The following is a 23,241-nucleotide window of genomic DNA, read 5'->3' as shown; positions in this document are numbered from 1 at the left end:
CAACATTCCTTGTTGTAGGTTAACTTTGCTTTTGGCTTATGTCTGCTGGAGATCCATCATGATCTTGAGCTCTTTGTAAGCTACATGCTTGCTAACGGTTTGTATTAGGCATGAACCAAATGGCTACAATAATAGAAATCAACCCCGTACCTACCATCAATAAAGAACTTTGCATATTACACAATGGTGACAATCTTCACTGCATGCTATCATATAGAAGGGGACAACTGGTACTAGGATTGGAACTACAATGTGTAGAATCAACCCCGTACCTACCATCACCCGCATACACAAACTGCACAACAATGAAGATGACACTGATCTACAACGAAATCAAACTGATGTTTCATGAAATGGAACTCATCTAGAATGGAATTGAACTGTTGTACTACCAGAACCAGTCTACCACGAAAGCTAACTAATCTACCATGAAATCTAACTGATCTACCACGAAATCAAACTGGTCTACCAGGAAATCTAACTGATCTACCATGAAATCAAATGGACGTACAGCCGAATCGATCTGATCTTCCCTAAATCAAAACCTACATTAAAGCCTAAATGCACACCCAAATTGATAGCCATATATATCGAGCCCTATCAAACAATAAATCGATGCCTATATCGATCCCTAAATCGACCAGAGAAGAGCTTACCGCCATTGACGTAGGGTTGGCGAAGGGGTGTTGAAGCCAGTGATCGTTGTCTATATTTCCCGCCGTCGGTGTTCGTCATCGAGATCTTTTTGCCACTGATGCTTGCCGCGCTGCCGGTGAGAGAGGGTGACAACGCGAAGGAGGGAGAGTAAGGGGTGAGGAGATTTATGGCGTCGCTTTGGAAAACAACACGATGTCTCATGTGAGTCTCCACGTGTGCATCCGCGTGCCTGCTCGGGCCTGGCTCGTTGGAAATGGTCAATTCAGCCATTCCTTCACAGTCAGTCTTTGAGTTGCTTTGAGTATCCTGATATTCACGCCCAATCGCACGCTCAGGTAACCAGACGGCCTAAAGTTGCATCCCCCAGGGCTGGCTTGATGTTATGGAGGATAACAGACATACCCAATCACCCATAGTCTGGAGAAGCTCCTATAGGACGCATGCGGGCGTCCAATGGACAAGTGTTCGCACAGGCACAAAAAATTGGGTCGGCCCAACACTGTTGCGATTGAAGGTACTGTGGCGACCCAACACTATAGAATCTCGTTTACTATAGCGAACCCAATTTTTGGTTGGTTTTTATTTCGATTTTTTTGAAATATGATTTTTTGTAAAACATGAACAAATTTTGGAATTTCTTTTTTTTAATACAATTTACTTTATGTAATATACGTTGAAGAATTTTTAAATACACTTTAAACATTTTTGTAATATGCGTTGAACATTTTTATAATGCATCGTGGACTTTTTGTAATATACGGTGAATATTTTTAAAATATAGTGAACATTTTCATAAAAATACCCTCAAACAATTTTCAAATACACATTGAATATTTTTTAATATATGATGAACATTTTTTAAACATATGATGCACTTTTTTTAATATATGATGAACATTTTTGTAATGCATGGTGAATTTTTTCAATATACGATGTGCAATTTCTTAATATGCGATGAATATTTTTGTAATACACGATGAACTTTTTCATATAATACACAAAAATGAAAATAAAAAATTTGAAAGAAAACCCATACCTAGAAAAATAGAAAAGATAGAAACAATAAAAACCAGAAACAAAACCCCCAAAAATAATAGAAAAAATGATCAGAAAAAACATAATAATAGCGAATGAAACAACCGTATGAGAAAACAAGGAACTGGGTCGGCCCATGGCACCTCGCTCCGGGGGGCGCAGGTGGCGTATAGGATTGGCCCATAGTCTGCAAATGGTTTCGTTTCAGAACTCAATGGGGGTCGGCGGGGGGTGGTGGAGATCCGGAAATCACTAATTGAGGAGATCTCCTTCCAAAGAACACTTCCACCTCCTCGGACTGCGACAAGTGGCGTGTTGTATGTGCGTCATTTGTCACGACCTGTGAGTTTTCCCCTTTATATAGATCCGTTTATTCAAAACAATTTATCTCTTAAACCGTGCGGCCAAATCTTGAACCATTTTCACCATTGAATTCCTTACGTCAAGATCTTCAAAACTAGATCCCGTGTTGATAGGTTTTAAAGAACTTTTCTTCACAAAATATAGACAAAAAGCTGGACGAAAAACCAAACCAATCACATGTTTTTTTCTTTCCGAAAGCCGTTTCCGAGAGGCACGACCGTGCCTTTCACGGAAGCAAAATCGTGCCTCTCGCGGAAGAAAAAAATGTGTTTTTTCATTTCGTGAAAGCAATACCACACCGGAAGCAAAATCGTGCCTCTCGCAGAAAAAAGAAGAGAAAACGTATTTTTTTTCCTTTCCGAGAGGCAAAACTGTGCCTCTCAAAGGAAAACCTTGCCTCTCGCGAAAAAAAGATAAAATATGTTTTTTCGTTTTCGAGAGGCATGATCGTGCCTCTCACGGAAGCAAAACCATGCCTCTCGCGGAAGTAAAACCATGCCTCTCGCAAAAAGGAAAAAAATATATGTTTTTTCGTGTAAAAAAAATTCAAAAATGTTTTTGGTCTAAAAGCTAAGGAAGACCGGTGAAATACCGAAAAGCTGAAAAACCCAAAAAAACCCATCTAAAAACCAAAATCGCGTGCGGAAAAATTAAAATAAATCTGAAGAAAGCACCCAGAGCCTGAGACGTGGCGGCAGCTGAGAGCGTGATGACCCACAAGTATAGGAGATCTATTGTAGTCCTTTCGATAAGTAAGGGTGTCGAACCCAACGAGGAGCAGAAGGAAATGACATGCGGTTTTTCAGCAAGGTATTCTCTGTAAGCACATAAATTATCGGTAACAGATAGTTTTGTCATAAGATAATTCGTAATGGGTAACAAGTAAAAGTGTAGCTAAAGTGCAGCAAGATGGCACAATGCTTTTTGTAGCAAATGACAAGTCTGGACAAATTCTTATATAAAGCAAAGCGCTCCCGAGGACACATGAGAATTACTGTCAAGTTAGTTTTCATCATGCTCATATGATTCTCGTTCGTTACTTTGATAATTTAATATGTGGGTGGACCGGTGCTTGGGTGTTATCCTTATCTGGACAAGCCTTCCACTTATGATTAACCCCTCTCGCAGTATCCACAACTAGGAAAGAAGAATTAAGATAAATCTAATCATAGCATGAAACATGTTGATTCAAATCAACCCCTTACGAAGCAACGCATAAATTAAGATTTAAGTTTCTATCACTCTAGCAACTCATCATCTACTTATTACTACCTCCGTTCAGGTTTATTAGGCTCGTGGACGGAGGAAGCACGTCCGGTTTTAAAAGGCCCCTGCATCGATTTGTGCTGCAAATGCTTCGTACCTTTCTTTATCTGACGGGGCTGCATGCAGCTTAATTGAGTGTGGGGTTGTCAAAAGGGTTCCCAAGCATCAGGGATTGGCTAGATTATTTGACCGTGGGGCTGCATGCAGGAAGCTGTGCCGGAGCAGCATTGCTTTTGCAGTTAATCACACGAGAAAACCGAAGGAGCGGTGCTTATTTTGGGGAACTAATTGTGGTGTCTTCGTACATGCGTTTTGGTCCAGGGGTATAATAAACTCGGACGGAGGGAGTACTTCTCAATGTCTTCTCCTAGGCTCAAATCATGGTGAAGTATCATGTAGTCGACGTTTACATAACACCACTAGAGGAAAGACAACATACATCTCATCAAAATATCAAACGAAAACCAAATTCACATGATTACTTATAACAAGATTTCTCCCGTGTCCTCGTGAACAAACATAACTACTCACAAAACATATTCATGTTCATAATCAGAGAAGTAATAAATATCATTAAAGATCTGAACATATGATCTTCCACCGAATAAACCAACTAGTATCAACTACAAGGAGTAATAAACACTACTAGCAACCCACGTGTACCAATCTGAAGTTTTGAGACAAATATCAGATACAATAAATGAACTAGGGTTTGAGAGAAGATGGTGCTGGCGAAGATATTGATGGAGATTGACCCTCTCTCGATGAGAGGATCATTGGTGATGACGATGGCTTCGATTTCCCCCTTCGAGAGGGAAGTTTCCCCGGCAGAACAGATCTGCCGGAGCCCTAGATTGCTTCTGCCCAGGTTTCGCCTTGAGATGGCGGCGCTTCGTCCCAAAAATTTTCTTCTGACTCTTTCCAGGTCAAAAGACATCATATAGCAGAAGATGGGCACCAGAGGCCTGCCAGGGGACCCACAAGCCCTAGGGGCGCACCTAGGGGGTAGCCCCCCCCCTCCAGGCTTGTGCCCACCTGGTGGGTCCCCTCTGGTATTTTCTTCTCCTAATATTTTTATATATTCCAAAATAATTCTCCGTAAAGTTTTAGGACTTTTGGAGTTGTGCAAAATAGGTCACTCAGATTTGTTCATTTTCGGTCCAAAATTTCAGCTTAAGGAAAAAAAGGCATACATATTGTACCATAATATGTAAGTACGTCTCATAATGCAATATCAATATAAAAATATGATGCAAAACGGACGTATCAGTGGCGCGCTCCCAGCCCATCGCCAAGTGACCTGACTGGGAACGAGCACTTTTTAGTTAGTTGGTCCCTGAAGATCCTATCTGACGCATTTGGCGTCAAATTCTCAAGCTTTCGCATAGGCTGGCGATTGAAGCGGTGAGTTGGGCCAGCTCGTTAACATGTTCGTCAAATTGTCGAGCTTTCACACAAGCTGGCGATCAAAGTGATGAGCTGGGCCAGCCCGTTAACATGTTCCAGCGTTTTCGGTTTTAGAAACCTTCCACAAATTACCAGCCACTTTCTATCGGTTTTGGGAACATTCTAGAAGGTTCCTGAACTGGGCATCTTATTTTGAACCTTTTTTCTTTTATTTTTTCCTTTTTCTGTTTATGTTTCTTTTTCGTTTTTTGTTCTTGTTTTGGTTTTTTATTTTTCCTATCTCTTTTTGTTTGGAGATTTCAAATATTGTTCGAAATTTTCTAAAATGTTCTCATATTAAAATTTTGTTCACAATTTTAGAAACTGATTGTGCCTGAAAATATCTTCAAGAATTTAAAAAACAATTCTCCTTTTCAAAATTTCTTCACAATTTTAAAAATATGTCCCTGTTTCTAAATTTTGTTCACATTTTCAAAAAATGTTCATGTTTCAAAAAGTTCCAGAATTTTAAAACTTATTCTCATTTTATTATTCATAATTTTAGAAAGACTTTCGTGTTTCAAAATATGTGCATGTATTTCAAGAAAATGTTCCTGTTTTCAAAATTTGTTCACCATTTCAAAAATAACATTCATGTTCGAAAAAATGTTTGCGGATTCAACATTTTGTTCGCAATTTCAAAAAATCTTTCCATGTTTGAAATTTTGTTCGCATTTTCAAAAAAGTATACAGAGCAAACATGTCTACATTGCAAAAAATGTTCTATTTTAACATTCTTTTATGAATTTTAAAAATGTTCTTGTTTCCATTTTGTCAAAAGTTTGAGAACTGTTCATGATCTCAGAAAATATGCGGAAATTTCAAAGAATGTTTGCGCTTTTTGTAATTTGTTAATTTTTTAGAAAATGTTAATTTTTGAAAAAAAAAACAAGTTTTTAAAAACAGTTCGGGATTTGCAAAATTTGTTCGTGTTCCTTTTTTAAATCAGAATTACCAAAAATGTTCACTTCTCCAAAAAAACTGGAATATAAAAAATTGCAGCATTTCAAAACTGCTTGTAATTTTCAAGAAATGTTTTCCAAATCTCAACGTTGTTGTGTGTTTGAAACACTTAGCTCCGCTGGCGCACAATTCAAAAACTGTTCCAGAATTTGAAAAACAAATTGCAAATATGAAAATAGTTTATGAATTTGAAAAAAAGGTAAAATTGAAAAAACTTCGTGGGTTTGGGAAATGTTCATCAAATTTGAAAAAAAGTTCATTGAATTTGAAAGTAATTAATCAAATTTTTAAAAATTTCATTGATTTAAAAAAAATGTTTGTCCAATTTGAAAAAAGAGCATGATATTGGAAAAAAGTTCATGAATTTGAATACAAAATCATCATTTTTTGTAAATGAATTTAAATAAAATTTCATTGAATGAGAGAGAAGAAATAAAAGGAAAAAAGAGGAGGAAAAAAGAAAAAGAGAAAAGGGGAAAAAGAAAAAAGCAAAGGAGGAAGAATGAAAAAACGAAATAAGATGTAAGTAGTCCGTGCGGGCAGGGTGGCGGGGTGGTTATTTCAACAAACTTGATGCATGGAGTCACTTGTTCACACTCTTTTGTGTTGTAAAAAACAGAAGAAAAAATGGTAGATCGACCAACCCACCACGGAGGGGATGTGCGCCTGTTTGCAAATTGCACAGTAACAGGCACCTGAAGCGCTAAACAGAAAATGCCATGGGGGTGGGGGAGACTCTTCCTTAGGTCAACACCAATGGGCTGACCCAAACGGACATAAAATGTGTCCTTTTTTGTCTATTTGGGTGGTCATGTGGACAACAAAAGTCCATCTGAGGCCTAATGTGTGGACCAACAAATTTTTTTCAAAATAAAAAAGATAATTTGCCGCCAAAAGTCCGTTCGTTACATTAATTGAGCTAAAAACATAAGTTTAAAAACCTAGATCAAATGCTCATCGCCTTGTCCTCATTCTCGTCGCTGACGAGGTCGATGAAGACTGAGGCGATTATGGGTATGGCCCCGCCAGTGCAGTGGCCACGACCGCCGATGAGTGGAGCGACAGTGGCAGGTCAGACCAGTGCGTGAGCTCGACCAGCTCGGAGGCCTTGAGGGCCTGGTCGTCCTCGGGCTCCTTCTCCTTCACCACAGGCGGCTCATGCGGTGGCGTTGGAGCACACGCGTGCGCATGAGCGACGAAGCACGGCAAACGTATCCTAGTGGGAGGGAGGGGGGAGTCCTCGGCTCGAGTCGTGGCGGAGATCATCGGGCAGTAGATCGTGATGGCGGTGGATCTCCACCGCACCCGCGACTGGAGGCCAGAACGACCGGCACTGAAACCATTTATGGGCTCAAATGCCAGCCGTTGGGCAGTTGCACATCCGGCCTAGGGCATTGGGATGACAGCCTCCTAGTACCTCTGACACGTTGCGACTGGAACGTACATGCGTACATACGGTCGTGCACGGGCGGCGCAGCCCCCGTCAACGTCACGGTGAAGGGTGCCGCACGGCGCCGCCCCGAGGAGGAGTCGGCCTCGTCGTTGTGCTGCCCGAGGTCCACTTCCACAACATTGCGCCGCCGGTGGACTCGGTTTTTGCCTGTTGGCGACGGGGAGCAGAGTGGTCACGGATGCCTCCACCCCAACACACACTCGTGGCATTTAGAAGGACCCGGATATCGCGTTGGGTGGCTGATGTGTGGACCCGAACGGACAAACGGCTTGTCCGTCTCCTGTCCGTGTGACGCAAAACCATGGTTTCTGTCCATGTGGACCCAAACGAACGCAGCAGCGTGTCTGTAGGCACGCTTGAGTTTGGGTGATATCTGTGTTTCTAAAGCAGATAGATGCCTGTGTTGTCTATAAAAATACATGTGTTTTCTAAACTCCAAGAGAAAACCATCAAAGATGAGAACAGAAGCACTCTATTTATCTGTGCTGTTATATAGCACGTTCCTTCCTCGCGCCGTACAAAAGTACAGGGTGTAGTTCAGATAACAAAAACAAAAATACTACGACACCTCAGAGTACTCCAAACAAATAAACCTAGGTAAACAAAGCAGTTCAGCAACGTTAATAGTAATGATACACTTGGAGATGACTCGTATTTCAGTCGTCGGCACAGTAGATTGCTCTTTCCCTCTGCTCTTCCCGGAGATAATAGCCTATCCAGGAGTCACTTCCACCACTGCACCAAAAGAGTGATTCTAAGATTTTCCATTTTCACTTCTAACACAATGTCTTTTGTTAGCAACATCGGCTTCTTCATCCCCATCACCATCATCCTCCTCATCATCAACCTCCTCTTCTAAACACTTGTCAAGATCTCCGTTTGCAGCCCCTTCAGGTGCATCATCATCATTTGCTGCTCCAGCTTCTCCTCGTTTCCTCGGTGGGATCACATGAAAGAATGCCGTCTTCCAGTCCTTTGTTTCCACAAACTTTTGCATTATCTCAAACACTTGGTTGACTGTAAGAACCTATATGATCAATATGCAAGGAGAGTCAATAATTTTAGATTCTTAGTATAGCTCTCCAAAGTCCTCCGAAGCCAAGACTAATACATTCTCAAACACTTGGTTGACTGTAAGAACGATCAACAACAGTTGACAACTTGTTTTGTACTTTGAACTAAAACCACGACAAGAATTATGGAAAGAGGGAGTAGTAGTTTAAAATAAGCAGCAACATAATTATAAATGCTCTCCGGTTTCTGCATTAAAATGTGAAAACAGTACTCTCTAGAAAATCAGCAAAAACATGTGTGGTATATTTCCCATTCATAAAATGCTCTCTAGGTTCCTCTAACATGTTAGAAATGATGATATGATCCCAAAGCTGTCCATATTATTTGAAAGAAGACATCATAACAATATGATCCCAAGGTATATTTTGAAATGCAAACACAATAACAAATTTGATGCCATAGAGGCAACAAAATATATAATATTAACTGCGGAAGCTAACTTGTAATGAAAAAAATAGAGGAGCATGCATATGCGCACCTGAGAACTTGACATCTTTAAATAACTTCCAATGGGGAGCTTCGCAGACTGAATGCCCTGATCAACTGCCTTTTTCTGTGTTATGCCTTTCCATCTGTTCCGATCCACTAGACCACCAATGATGTATATTTTCGACATGTCTAGTTCATCAAGGACAGTCTCAGCATCCGCTGTAAGATACACAAGATTTTCTTTACAGTCTGCAAATGCTTCAAGGTAAGACTTGGCCTCTTTTTCTATGATCCACTTATCAAAGCCAGGTATCCTTTGAACCTGGGTCCCCATTTCTCCGCTGCAACCTGTCAACCATAGATGAGCCGGGGTTGCTGATCTTCCGTTCACTGCATAGCAGTACATAATCTGTAACTTGCATTAGTTCACAGTTCGGATGTTTACTCAGACAAATATTCATGAAGGTGTAAAGTATCTTGGTAGACATAGGCATTTAGATATTACCTAAGTACGCAGTATCAGAAATGGTACTCTCATTTTTATTAGCTTTGCAGATGCTAAGAGCATCTCCAATAGAGGCGCTAAAAGTAGCCCGCGCTGGAAAAAACGTCAATTTAGCGCGCGGAGCATCTCCAACAGACGCTGCAAAAGCCAGCACGCTGTAAAATCCATCCAGCGCGCTGGGAATTTCTGCATCGCACGCGGGATATTTGGTGCGCGGCGTACAGCGCGCTGGACAATTTGAAGCGCGAAGACCAGCTGCTCCGCTTCCTCTGCTCGTCCCGCCTCGAGCTCGCCGCTACAGCCCTTCGCTGCAGCGCGCCGCCGCCGGCCGCCGCCACTCCTCTGCGTGCTCGTCTCTGCTCGTCCTAGCACGGAGCGGAGCCGACGCTGCCCTTCTGCTCGCCGGCTGCAGCTCGCCGCCTCGAGTTCGCTGGCCGGGAGCGCGTGCCGGCCGGGAGCCGCCGTTGCCCTTCTCTAGCTTGCTCCAACGATTTAGAAGGGAAGCTAAAGCTAGCTAGCTCGCGTTTGCGATTCACAGCAAGCTTAGCTCGCGTGTGGTGGCCGGCGGAAGATGATTTGCAAGGTCAGCAAGCTAGCTTGCTCCAACCATTGGGGACCCAATTGCGTTTTTGTTTTGAACAGATGGACTTATTTGTAAATGTTTAGGGACCTGTTTGCTGTAGATATATTTGTGGCGCTTTATTTTTTAGTGCGTCTGCTGGACTGCTGCGCGCTGTCCTCTGCGCGCTATATTTTTGTGCCTCTGCTGGACTGAATCGGCCACGGCGCGCTAAAATTACTAAAATGGCGCTGTAAAATTATTTTAGCGCGCCGTTTTTTTGGGCTTCTGTTGGAGATGCTCTAATACCAGTGCATTTTACATTGCTCTGAATGTTTCAGATAGACGAGAAAGAATTGGGTATATCACACCCATGATTAACAATTGATAGATAGCAACACCACACAAACTGGTAAGTTCTTGAGATGCAAACTGAAAAATATGCCATGTCACAAATTATATTTCATATGCATTCACAATTAAGCCAATTATTAATTATAATGAAAGGGACTACTCAAGCTTTCACTACAACAACGAAGGAGCTTATCTGAATATTGAACAACTACAACATTAGCGTCTAATGTTAATCCAACTAGCACTTCCAGTTCGCCAATTACAGCAACAAGGCCGGAGACTCTCCCCGTGCATACGAGCTAGTGTAAATCATCAAGAATCGCATAATCCCCTTTCAATTACCTTACTATAAATCTCTGATCATCAATGTTACTTAGTGTGAGCACAAAACATAGCGAGAAAGGCAACAAGGACAAGGGGAATTCACCTGCTGGGTGAGGCTGTGAATCTCGTTGGGCCGCATGAGGTCGGCGAACTCGAGGTCGAGCACCACCTTCTGCCCACCCTCGGCGGCGCGCCGGAGCCTCTCGGCGCGCGCCCCCCGCTCCTCCACGCGCTTTCCCACCCGCTCGAGCCGCGTCTCCCTGCGCGCCGCCAGCATCGCTTCGCGCGCCTCCTGCGACGGCGCCGCGGTCAGAGACTCCTCCCACTCGCGCCTCCGCCGCTCTATGTCGGCGCGCCGGCGCTCCTTCTCCCCCGCCTTCCGCTCGGCCTTCCGTGCCGCCTGCCGCTCCTGCTTCAGCAGCTTCTTCTTCGCGCTCTTGGAGAGCTGCGGAGGGTTCCCGTCCCCCACGACCGCGGCCTGCCCGCTCTCCGCGCCGTCAGCCATCTCAACGCGCCGCCGCCGCCGAGGGAGTAGTCCTGGGTTCGGAGAGGGGTTTGGGGTTCTCCGCAGAATCTGGTGGAGTCTACGCAAACATGATATTTACCGTAAACCGACCCTCTTTGACGTACTTCGAGGAAATACGCCTCTCAAGGGGGTTTACGTATTCAACCCACGACTCGTCGCAGAAGCTAACGCCTCCTATCGCCATGCAGCGGAGACCGGACAGCCCAACGGCTCCTCCCGTTGTGCAGCAACGACCCCCGCTCTCTCCTCCTGCACGTTGGCAACTGACCTCCGTTTCGCCGGCGCCACTCGCTTCCGGATCCTCGGTATAAAAGGCCACTGCCACCATCGCTAGATCTCACACCAACACCACTACACTACACACTAGTGCCCTTTCTGATCCTTCTCCAATGGCCAGCGTCATCGTCCTCGCTGCTGCTGCTGCTTGCTGCTGCATTCTCCTCGCGGCCTCGGTGTCGCCGGCGTCGGCGGCGCCCGTGGTGTACAGCGTCGGCGACGAGAGGGGGTGGGCGGTGCCGGCCGGCAACGGCACCGAGACGTACAACCACTGGGCCAAGAAGAACCGCTTCCAAGTCGGCGACGTCCTGGGTAAGCAGCAGTTACCGTCGCATCCAGATCGAACCCCATAGCGCTCTTCTTGATTACCGCAAAGCCTTATTGCTTGATTTATTTGGTACTCCTGTCCTACATAATAGTAACTCACTTTGCGTTCTTGATTCATGGCGGCCGGCCGGCGCGCAGATTTCAAGTACGCGGCCAAGGACTCGGTGCTGCTGGTGAACCACGACGACTACAAGATGTGCAGCACGGTGACCCCCCTGACCCGGTTCGCGGACGGCGACACCAGGTTCAAGTTCGACCGGACGGGCTTCTTCTTCTTCGTCAGCGGCGTGCCGGGGCACTGCGAGGCGGGCCAGCGGATGATCGCCAGCGTCGTCGGGCACTCCACGCTGGCCGCCGCTCCGGCCAAACCGCCCGCCGTCGGCGTCGTCGGCGGCCACGCGCCCGGCCCCAGCCCCAGCCCCAACCAGGCGGTCTCGGCCCCGGAGTCCCCGTCGTACGGGTCCAGTTCTGGCGGATCCACCTCGACGACCGGTTTCGGACCCAGCCCGTCGACCGAGCCCAGTGGCGCGTCCAGGCGGGCGCTCTCCACTGTCACAGGGCTTGTCGCCAGTGTCGTCGCCATGATCGCGTTGGCGTGATCTTACTTGGAAGAGGTTAATGTAGGCTATCGATCGTTAGGTCTGTGTCATCGGTGTAGGGATTAATGTTAGTCTCGAGATCTATAGGTAATGGTAGGGAGGAACATCTGTTCAAGTCAAAAAAAAAAAGGGGAGGAACATCTGTTATCGAGTCTTAGGTGAATTACTCAGGCGAGACCTTGGTGTCATGTAATCCATTCGATCCAGTCAAATAAAATGGAAATAAATTTCGCCTTATTGATTTGGTTTACTGTCGCCGTTTTCCTGTCGACCAGCAGCAGTCGGTAGGAGGTCTTCTCACGGTGCATTTTGCCAATCGAAATGGTCTCTGTCGAGCTAGTCACCCATAAATTCGGTGTGGTCAGACTGCTTCCAAGAAGTCAGAGTATTCCAGCATTTCCACTATTCTCGTGATGTTTCAGCCACCATCTTGTAGGGGTGGTAGTTGCTCTTAGAATGTTTTGTGTTGTTATTTTGTTCCATGAGCCATCGATATGGGCCCTGTATGGATCCATGGGTTAGAGTTAATTTGTATTAGTTTGGACTCAACTAACTCAAAAATATCCAAACAGGAAGGTTAGTTTGGGTTAGATGCATCTAACCCATTCAAAAAATTTAATCCACCCAAGATGTACTTATTTGGGTTAGTTCTTTTTTTTTTTAAACTCAACCACATCTATTTATTTGACCATCCCTTGAAGGGATCTCGTCCGAAACAATCTGCAAAATAAAGTCTAGGGTTAGTTCTTTTTGAGACCATTAAAAAATATCTTTTTCTCTTGCTCTTCCTGCAGCAGATCCCTCCCCACTTCCTCACAGCTTCTTGTCCTCTCCCTCCCTGCCTCTCGCACTGCCCGTGAAGACGTCTCGCCGTATCCGCGCTCCATCTAACCCTACCATCCAAACACCTCTCTAGCTAGAGTTAGTTCAAGGTTAGAATCTAACTCTAATCCCTAACTAAGTTAGAGTATCCAAACAGGGCCATGAACTTGTTCATTCAGAAGCTATAGCAAATGCCATGTCCCTCCCGAAACGACATAACTAACAATCAACATACCAACGTAGAGCCAACATATATACCAGTTAACAAGCTACTCACTCTGTAAAATTTTGAATTTATGTGAACTTTTGGCCGAATGACACAATGTCTTCTTCATCGGGCACGAAGGAAGATAGACTACTCAACTTTTTTTAGGAGCCCATTCAAAAAAAAAATTTCAAAATTAAGCGTGTTTGTCTTGGAGCAATTTAAAAACGGGTGGTCGACCGATAAGTTGATTCCGGATGCGCACGAGTGAGGATGAAAATGCGCAGTAAAAACTAGTGCTGGTCTAGATCCCGGACACAACGGGTAGTAACCAGTGGGTTTGGTCGGGGTGTTACACCCCTCCCATGTATCCCTGCCTTTCTCGCGACGCGACTTTGCAGCATTCCTCAAAAATATATTCTCAGCTATTTGGTCTTTTTAAGCACATTCATCACCTAAATTTATATAATATTTTTTGTACATGATTCCGTAAAAATCCCTTGCTACTATAAACTTTAGTTGACACAAAGACATGTCTTGTCCAGTGCTATCTCTCTCGCACTCCATGAAAATGAAACTAGAAGGAACTTTTGGATCTCGCTCCACTACTCGCATATGAGTCCTCCTATTCAGTGCTCAATGCGTGGAATAGAGGAGGTAACGTGCGCCTCGCGAGTCTGTGGGATGTCATGTCTCCTTGCCACCTTCTTCGTTTCTTGTCACCGGCGTTCTCCCTTTTCAGCGACATATCTGCGCGTCACCTCAACGACCTGCAAGTCGGCATCAGCTGAACCGCTGGCTCCCACCACCCATGGCTGGTGTCGATGCTGCACCACCTGGTGTCTCTCCCTACCCTTACCGCCCTGGTCTTCCCTCTAATCCCTCCTCTCTGGCGCTGCTGATCCACACCCAACCCCTTCAGATTTCGTCCTTGCCTTCACCTGTATCGGGCGTTGTCAGCGGCTCGGGTTCAGTGTTTCGCCCTCCGTCCACCACCACCTACGCCTCACAGCCGCCACGTCGTCACCGGCTCAGGCTCAGTGCTTCGTCATCCGTCCACCATCTCCTACGCCTCGCTGCCGTTGCCCCAACTTCTTGGCCCGAGCCTAGGAAAAGGCACGGTGTGCACGGAAGGTGCATGTTTGCTCGCTATTTCACGCACTACCCCGGGGATGTCAAAAAAAAGACATGCGATCCGGTGACTCCACCACCTAGCCGCAAACAGGACACGGCTACCAGGCGGGCCCGGCAGAAGCAGCGACGGAGATAGGGAGTGCCAGCAAGCCCCCTCAAGGATTGCTGCTAATATTACTTATGAACAGGAAGAAAATAGTCCACTATTTGTTGCCAAAAATCTTTTTTTCCTATAGTTTGGCCCTCCCAGCCTCTTTTGACAGCACTTGGCCCCCCTAATCCAGTTTTTCTGGCTCCCTAGGCCGTTTTGCTGCCTCCGAAACCAGAGCCGCCGTGTTAAAAAAAAGGTAGTGGGAGTAAACAAAATCCGCTGGGAAATGTGCTTAATTTTAGCCAGGCAACGTCCCACGCAGAGCATGCATGAGATTAGCGGGTATAAGTGGGCGGGTGCCGTTGCGATCCCCCCAATCTTCTCCTCCTGCTATATTTGACCGCCTTCCCTCTCATCCCGGGGGAAATTTTGCCCCGAAGCACTTGCGCTTCATATCCATTCAAGGGGGCAAAATTTTCTCTCGCGTCTACCGCTCAAGGGCACCGCGCCACCCCGTCAAGGCATAAACATGTCGGTGAGTTGATCAAGATCCTGCGTGAATTTACGCCTATGGATTCATCGATCTCTGGTTCATCTTGTTTGCACTGCCTTGGTTGATCATACTACATGGATCTTGTTTTAATGTCGCAAACAAATAATGTGATGATGGTGCATTGAAACAAGAAAATGGCTCAGATGGAGGCTGGCCGCACAATCCCCAAGTTCGGCGCCTGGGACGTGAACAACCCGGCCTCCGCCGACGGGTTCACGGTCATCTTCAGCAAGGCCAGGGATGACAAGAAGGCCCCCGTCAACGTGCACAAGGCCAGCAGGTCCGCCGACGGCAAGGACGCCAGGCCCGACTCCAAGATGAACCAGTCCTACAGCAACTCCAGGCCCAACACCTCGGTACCTTTTCTTCTTCCTCTTCTTCTTCCTCACCTATCTTAAGAGATTCAAGAGATTCATTCATTCATTTCCATCTGATATTGCAGAAGAAATGGTTCTGCTGCGTGTCGCCGAGCCCCACGCAGCCCTGAGCCAGGACACTGAGGAAGAGGAGAAGGGGGATCGGGCGGAGTGTCGCGCGAATGCGAATGCGATGGGATGGAGGAGAGGGGAGTGTCAATGCCGCTGCTTCGTTCATAAACAAACGTACTACTATCGTACATACACAAACACTTGCCACTTCGGGGATGAGATGAGACGATGTTGATGTAATTATGCGACGGTCGCACGTGACCCTGTCGCCAGGCGCGATGTATGGCTTTCGCATAAGAGAAAGAAACTTGCTCATACCATGCGGATACATCTGCTTTCCTTTCAGATGTTCTCAGCCTCAGGTGCGTGCGTAAACTCCCCATCCTGCCTGCCACCGGCAGCTTCAAGCTGAGATGCCCCGTTCGATGTGGAACCTGCCCTGCAGAACTACCAGATGATCGTTAGGGAAAAACTATATGCAAAAATGATGATGCATTAGTAGCTGTTAATCGCATGGGTGTAGAGAATACCACAGCGTTTTTTTTTTTTTTGAATTGAGGGGCATGCCCCCGATTTTATTTCATTGCATGAAAGGAAACCAATAAAACAGATCAAGTATTCTTCAGATTCCATCCAGCCCTCAGATGTCCTACCATGACATCCAGGCATCAGCAACTAGACAACCAAGAGAATAAAGCTTGCAACTAAGAAAAAACTCCATACTTATCAGAAATGCATACCTAGGTGAGAGGTAACCACACAGGGCTCCTCTCCCCCACTCATCGCCACATACTCTCCAGGGAGGACAGAAATTCAGCTAACATTACAGACAAAATTACTCCCCGATGTCAAGACGTTTCACCATGGGCGCCCATCCTCTGCTCTTGTTGAAGAAACCATTCGCAACATCAACCAGCAGTGTTGCGACGGCCCGCAACATCTGTTGCCCTTCTTTTCTCTGTAGACCAGCCCAGTAAGACATCCAATAAGATATTTGAAAGAACAACACACTAGGATCATAAGGGTAAACATGATGAAATGTAGCAGCATTTCTGGCTTTCCACAAAGTCCAAAACACCGCAGAAACACCCACTGCTATTGTTTGCCTACTATTCTTAGGATTTTTTTTTACCCAGGCAGTAAACTCTTCTATCTTGCATGGAATGTCATGAATTCCAGTTACATTCCTAACCACACCCCACACAAACTTAGCCACCACACATGTACAGAAAAGATGATCAACCGTTTCTGGGTAATCACAGAAACTACAGTTTTTATCCTTTCCTTTCCAGTTTCTTTTCGCCAAATTGTCTCTAGTTAGGACACTATTCTTAAACATCAACCACAAGAAAACTTAACTTTCAGCGGTATCCTCGCCTGTCACAATTTCCTATGAGGCCAGGCAGCCTGATCCGTTTTTAAAGCAAGATACAAAGATCTAACCGTGAATCTACCAGATTTAGTTAGCAGCCAACTACATCTATCCTCTTGATCGTTTAAAACTACTTTACTGCATAGATTTTTGAGCTCATACCACATATCAGCCGTGTCTCCCCATAAAACTCTTCTAAATCTAATCAAACTCATATTATCAGACAGAACTTTGGCGACAGTGAAATCTGAATTAAAGGTTAGTAGATAGAGTCTAGGGAACTGAATACCACATCGTTGTCGCAGCTGTCCAATAACATGGAAGTTCAGAGCCGTGTAAATAGATTGTTTCAAAATGTTACTCATAGTAAGGGCATGTCCGTCTATCGTTATCACGCCGAATTCATTTCTAGATAGCCTGTAGGCAGAGCGACGACACAAAGCAAAGGGAAACTAGGGTGACGAAATAAGGCAGGCTTCCGCTGTCCCTGCGGATGAAGAGGGCCTCGTAGACCGGAGCATTGATGACCACTATGGCCACACAGAGGACAGCCTGCAGAAACAAAGGTCCCAACCCTGCCGTTCCTTCGCGCAACAGAGCTCTGCCCAGCCCGACCACCAGGCACACCAGGTTGAACAGCGCGATCGTGGTGATGATCACAAACATACCCGAGATGGGCCCGAACTCCATCTTCCCCTTCTTGTACCTCTCCAGAGCCTGCGACTCGTCCACCTTCACCGTCAGCTCGAATCCGGACTCGGAGACGCCCAGCATTCCCCCGATCGTGTCGATGGCCGCCAGGAGGTAGGAGGTGGTCCTTCTCATGAGCCACATCCTTTGTGCGTTCCACCACTCCACTGCAGTGTCACCACATTGCAGCGACTCCATTAGGCTCCAGGAGTATGAAGCTACCACGACGTATATGAATGGAATGCACCAAGGGCTGGTTATCTGAATGAGTTGCACATGCAAGTATCGTGTCAGAACTGAACCGCGGTGCGTAAAAATGAGCTAGGGAACATAGTGTAGAATGTTAGTCATTACCTCAGGGAAAACAGAGACGCCACTGAGGAAGCAAAGTGAAGGAATGATGACATAGTAAAAGGTGGGGAAGCTGTTCAGGGCCCAGAAGCCACAGACCGAGTAACCCATTTGAAGACCCAGCTTGATCTTACCATGGCCTAATAAAAAGGGACTGTAATTGGAGAGGGATATTTGGAGGAACCCTTCTGACCATCTCTTGTGCTGAACCAGGATCTGGCCTAGTGAGGTAGGGGCCATGCCTAAGAAGCCCTTTCTAGCGGGGTTGTAGTACACCGATCTCCACCCGCGGCATTGGATTTGCAATCCTGTAATCACATCCTCCAGTGGGCACCCATATCTAACTCCTTTCTGCAATTCAGAAACACAAACTCATCAAAAATGATCTGCATAACAGTACACACATGCAAGGAAGGACATCCTTCGGGCATCACCTGAAGGATTTTCTGTATATACTCATCAAAGAGAAGGGGATCAATGGAAATGTTCATATTCAGGTTTGTAGAAAGAGATAGAGATACCTCAATGCCCCACGGGGTGTTATGCTCATACGTGCATGTCACAAGTGACTTGGACGTTTCTTCCAGCTCATCTGCATTTTCTGCTATCCCCACTCCTCTATCCCAGTCTTCCTTGTAATCTTTACTATATATTTGTCCAGAGAGGGTCTCCCTGCGATGGAAGCATCCAGTGCCATAGTAACACATTCCACCCCATCCATCCAAGCAAGGGTTATCCAACTGAACATCAAGTCAATGAAACAACAAACCAGATTAGTCTTAATTACAGCTTCAGACATAGGTGTGTCCTTTGTCGAAATTTTAGGAGGTGCTATATTATCTTTCAATTGACCTCATTGACAACGTTGATGGGATTGCCATAGATGTCATTGTGCACCACATTGTCAAAGTTCTGAGGGTACTGCACAAAACCGATATCTTGACCTTGCTCTTCATCTAGGAAGAAGCACAATGCATCTCTAATGGACTCAGAGTTGTTGGAGTACATATCACAATCAACATTCAGAATGACTGAGCTGTTGCTTATCACCGAAGATACCCTTATCTGCACAATTGACCTTATTAAGGTATATAAACACAATGAAGGTTGATTCTAAATGGTAATTCTAGAAAATCATTGACTATACCAAGAGAGGACACCTACCAAAGCATTTAATGATCCAGCTTTGAAGTGATGTTGTTCCTGAGGTCTCTTCTCGCGTGACATATACACAAGTTTTGGCAATGCATTTCCATCTACATCAACTGCCTTCCGTTTGTTTCTATCAATTAGAATCTAGCAATGGAGAACCATTTGATTAGACGGGATCACCAAAATTATGCAGATAAGAAATATAAATTCTACTCTGCTATTACAGTTTTCTTTGAAGGTAGATTCTTCACTGGATGAATATCAACCATGTCAGGCTCGTCTTACATCAGGTTGAATTACATTCAGCCAAACAAGCACCTATGCCTTTTATTTTAACTACCTGAATTAACTATCAATTGCATGGTTGGATAGTAAAAAACTAAACAACAATTGTATTTTTTACACCAACATGATGCGTTAAACTTTTATAATTGTAATAACTGCTCTATTGCACACTGATTAATTTGCACTGCTATACTGCAGAGCCACTAAAATAAGCGGTGTACATCTTTTTCTTTTTCCTCTGACTACTGTGGGTTTTCTAGCTTCTCAGAGCGAACACTACTGTGGGATTTCTAGCTTCTCAGAGCGAACATGGAAGCTCCTTTTGGAATAGTTTTAACAGTGGACAGATTGCCTAGAATTATTCTCCATAGGTACTACTTGATAAACATAAAAACATATTTATTTTTTCCACAACACTTCAATTCACCAACACTCTTATATGTTAGCTTTTATAACCAATTCACCAGCTTTGTATTAGCTACACGAGTTGGTTTTCACACTTCTCATAGTTATCATATTATTTTGAATTTCAAAATCAATTACCATGCACTTCATCTAGTAGTCAGACTCTGACCAAACTACCATTTTTTACCTGGACTATTGAAGGGTGATCTCCAGAAGTTATCATCTCATTCCATTCAGAGGAGCCTCTGTGGTTGCATTCTGGAACCTCGGGAATCTTGCCTGAATGTACTACTGAGTTCACGCGATCTGTCAGATCCTTGTACAACTCCTGCAATTCACAAAAGAGGGGAAAACAGATAAGAAAACAATGTGTTGGTTTCACAGCCTTACACGGCAAAAATGGAAGGCCAGCAGGCCCTTACACCAGTAAATATTGTATCAGACTGCATCACAACATCATTTCTTTCGAGATAAGCTAAATTGCATAGGTGCAGAACAAGTTTGTGATCTACCTTCATGCGGAGCAATTCTTGAGGGCTACAAGCATCATGAGGGGTAGCCCCTTCGGCAAAGTAGGCAGCTGGTGACCTGGGCTCCACCTTGTAATTTTTGCAAAATGGAATCCAGTGCTTTGCAAACTCAGATGCCTCATGAAGAGCGTAGAATGTTACAGCAGAACCAGCATCATCAGACAAATAGATGTTTAGCTTCTCTGGCGGGTAGTCATAAGCCATAACAGACAGAACCGTGGAGATGACAAGCATGGGTGGTTCAAGAGCTGGGTCCGCTGTACACACAAATATGTCCACACCAGGGAGCTGGTCATCATCATATCTGTTTGTGGCCAGTATTTTAACAAGTCATTCACCACAGACATAGATAGTACAATCAAACTAATTTTTGTTCATACGATGCTATGCAGATACCGCGCTATCTGAACCATGTAACTAGCCATGAATGTGCATCATCACAATACCCATGGCCATTGAGGTCCTTGATGGAGCATAACAGTACCTGATTTGGCAGTAGCCGTGACTCCTAGCTGAAATATATCTATGTAAATGAATCATATTCTAGCATGGGTGCGATGTTTCAATTGTATCCACAACTCTGGAACCATATTCTAGCATGGGTGCGATCTTTCAACTGTATCCATAACTCTGGGTAGTTATGACAAAGCGTATCTACTTCAGGCTTGAGCCCAGCTGAAAAAGAAAACGGGGAATGTGCTAACTACACTGCTGCAGACATACAATACAATGCAAGGTTTGTTCTCGAGTCTCGATGTCACATTATTTCAGCAATAAGCCTTCGCGGATCACAGATGTAAGTTGCTGGACTTGGTGTGATTCAGAATCGGAAGGGAAGCCGCCTCTAAAGGCGAGCCCCTGAACTAATGCTCTCGTCGGAGCTCTACTTGTCCAGCTAGCCATTCCGTCGAACGCTCTCTGCTCTACGAGAGAGAAGGAAAAAAGCGCGGCGCAGATCAGGCACTAACCTCTCCGAGAGGCGGTCCTTGAATGTGGTGCGGCGGACCGGGTTCCAGCGCACGGAGAGGGTGAGGACCCAGTAGAGGCCGAACAATATCTCGGCCACGAGCAGCCCCAGCCCCGCCCGCCACCCCAGGCTGCTGCTGCCCCTCGCCGGGATGTGGGTGGCTCTGTAGAACCATATGAGGAGGATCCCCGCGAAGATGGTGCCCGCGTACACCCGGTACGCCAGCACCCGCTTCGGCTTCTCCGTCGCGAACAGCGGCGGGCGGCCGCCGCCGCCGGAGACGCTGCTCCCGGCCATCCTCCCTGCCTGCTAGTGCGAGCGAGCGAGAACGCAGGTGTGGAGCGTGACGGGTAGGCCTGGGTCCCTGGGTCAGAGGTGCAGGGGCCGGGTATGTAGCGGATGGTCAACGGAGCCTCCCCGTTGGAGCCGCCTCTGTGTTGGAGAACTTTGACCTCTTGTCAGTCTTCTAGTAGACACATCGCTGTAGCTTAGCCGCCACCATGCTCATTTCAATCTATTCATCTTAAATTATGATAATACAACAAACATCAAAAATAATAAAAATTACATCCAAATTTATACACCACCTAGCGACGACTGCAAGCATTGAAGCGAGTCGATGGCGTGCCGCTGTCATCGTCTCTCCCTCGTTCGATCTGGGCAAAAATTATAGCAGACAGTCGAAAAGTTATAGTGCTAAAACCTCATATGACCAGTGCACCGAAAACAGCAATTGTCATTGATGAACAGTAACGTAGATGACAAGGATCCAACCCGAAGGCAGATAAATGTAGACGAACGACGACCAGATCCAAGCAAATCCATCAAAGACGGATCGGCCGAAGACACACCTCCACATGCCCACCGACGATGGTAGACGCATCATCAAAACATGGGCTAGGTGAAACAGAATCTTATTCCATTTTCAAGGAACCGTCGTTTCGTCTTCTTGAATAGGACACAAAACCTAACAAAATTAGAAGAAACATAAAAAACGGAGCCCTCCCACTGAGAAGGACCGGGATCAACCGCGCTTCCATAGCCTTAAGGCCACCAAACACGAGGCAGACCGGCGGCGACACCGGCGGGAGGCAATGAAACCCTATTTTTTTTCTTAAAAAGCAAATATATTTCAGTTTGCTATTGAGATTTTTTATATCATTCGGCTTTGGAGATTAAAGCCCTGATGATCGATAGGGAGTTTGTTCCATAGACTTACATTGTGATCAAAATGAAATAGCAGATTGTTTGGCAAGGTATAGCCGTTCTTTTTTTAAGTTCGGTATAGCCGTTCTAAGAGTATCACGGTTGTGTGGTTACGTAGAAGGCCCCATGTATCGAGGAAATCTTACCTCTACATTTTTTTTCCGGGAAAACTTGATCTATTCATCTTTAATCATGGTAGTACATTAAACACCAGAAATAATAAAAATTATATTCAAATCCGTAGACCATCTAGCGACGACTACAAACGCTGAAGCAAGCCGAAGGCGCGCCGCCGTCATCGTCCATCCCTTGCTGGAGCCAGTCAAAACATTTGTAGTGTCTAGTAGACAGTCGAGAAGTCATCATGCTAAGACCTCATAGGACCAGCGCACCAGAATAGCAGTCGTCGCTGTTGAAGAATAGCATAGATCGGAAGGATCCTACTTGAAGACGCACAAACATAGACGAACTACGGCTAGATCCGAGCAAATCCACAAAGGAAAGATTCGCCAGAGACACACCTCTGCACGCCCACTGGCGATGCTACACACACCATTAAGACATGGGCTAGGCTGGGAAAACATTATTCCATCTTCAGAGAGTCGTTGTCGTCTTGTCTTTCTGATCAAGATACAAACCCTAACAAAACTCGAAAAAACATCTGGCAAGAGTCGGGATCCACCGCACCACCATAGCCCTAAGGCCACCTGAGACGATGCGGACCGGCGGCGGGAGGCAAAGGAACCCTAGGCTTTTCATGGGGAGGAGGCAATGTGTGGAACCTTAGCACACCTCTAGACCTCAACTCTCTATTTTTTTGCGCTGTACCTTGACTCTATTACTTTGGAACAAAACTCCCTGTTTCGTCGCAAAAATATATATATATCTAAAGTT

General features: G+C 45.5%; 4 protein-coding genes across 6 annotated transcripts; 2 read left to right on the top strand and 2 right to left on the bottom strand.

Annotated features, from left to right (window-relative positions):
• Positions 1-7,637: 7,637 nt before the first annotated feature.
• LOC123128253 (tRNA (guanine(9)-N1)-methyltransferase) lies at positions 7,638-11,012 on the bottom strand. Its single transcript, XM_044548217.1, has 3 exons — positions 10,532-11,012; positions 8,736-9,095; positions 7,638-8,210 (listed from the first exon to the last, which is right to left on the bottom strand). Exons 1-3 carry the CDS (start codon positions 10,931-10,933, stop codon positions 7,938-7,940), a joined length of 1,035 nt encoding a protein of 344 aa, XP_044404152.1. The 5' UTR covers positions 10,934-11,012; the 3' UTR covers positions 7,638-7,937.
• A 273-nt stretch (positions 11,013-11,285) lies between these two features.
• Positions 11,286-12,406, top strand: LOC123130884 (early nodulin-like protein 1). The gene is made up of 2 exons (XM_044550673.1): positions 11,286-11,542; positions 11,696-12,406. Exons 1-2 carry the CDS (start codon positions 11,344-11,346, stop codon positions 12,154-12,156), a joined length of 660 nt encoding a protein of 219 aa, XP_044406608.1. The 5' UTR covers positions 11,286-11,343; the 3' UTR covers positions 12,157-12,406.
• Positions 12,407-14,781: 2,375 nt separating this feature from the next.
• LOC123128252 (protein NOI4) lies at positions 14,782-15,717 on the top strand. Of its 2 annotated transcripts, none has more exons than XM_044548216.1 (3): positions 14,782-14,943; positions 15,105-15,317; positions 15,404-15,717. In XM_044548216.1, exons 1-3 carry the CDS (start codon positions 14,938-14,940, stop codon positions 15,446-15,448), a joined length of 264 nt encoding a protein of 87 aa, XP_044404151.1. In that variant the 5' UTR covers positions 14,782-14,937; the 3' UTR covers positions 15,449-15,717. The 2 variants fall into 2 exon arrangements, with proteins under 2 accessions (XP_044404151.1, XP_044404150.1); XM_044548215.1 differs by having other exon boundaries at positions 14,783-14,943; positions 15,093-15,317.
• Positions 15,718-15,951: 234 nt separating this feature from the next.
• LOC123128251 (cellulose synthase-like protein E2) lies at positions 15,952-21,553 on the bottom strand. 2 transcript variants are annotated; one of them, XM_044548214.1, is made up of 9 exons: positions 21,143-21,553; positions 20,157-20,478; positions 19,832-19,972; positions 18,967-19,098; positions 18,655-18,867; positions 18,324-18,542; positions 17,806-18,153; positions 17,430-17,712; positions 15,952-16,347 (listed from the first exon to the last, which is right to left on the bottom strand). In XM_044548214.1, exons 1-9 carry the CDS (start codon positions 21,436-21,438, stop codon positions 16,298-16,300), a joined length of 2,004 nt encoding a protein of 667 aa, XP_044404149.1. In that variant the 5' UTR covers positions 21,439-21,553; the 3' UTR covers positions 15,952-16,297. The 2 variants fall into 2 exon arrangements, with proteins under 2 accessions (XP_044404149.1, XP_044404148.1); XM_044548213.1 differs by lacking the exon at positions 15,952-16,347 and having other exon boundaries at positions 17,040-17,712.
• Between the last annotated feature and the right edge of the window lie 1,688 nt (positions 21,554-23,241).

The sequence above is a fragment of the Triticum aestivum genome, chromosome 6A (assembly GCF_018294505.1).
Source record: "Triticum aestivum cultivar Chinese Spring chromosome 6A, IWGSC CS RefSeq v2.1, whole genome shotgun sequence".
Classification (NCBI taxonomy): Eukaryota; Viridiplantae; Streptophyta; class Magnoliopsida; order Poales; family Poaceae; genus Triticum; species Triticum aestivum.
Note: the sequence above shows the minus strand (reverse complement) of the source record. Positions and strands in the feature narration are given on the sequence as shown.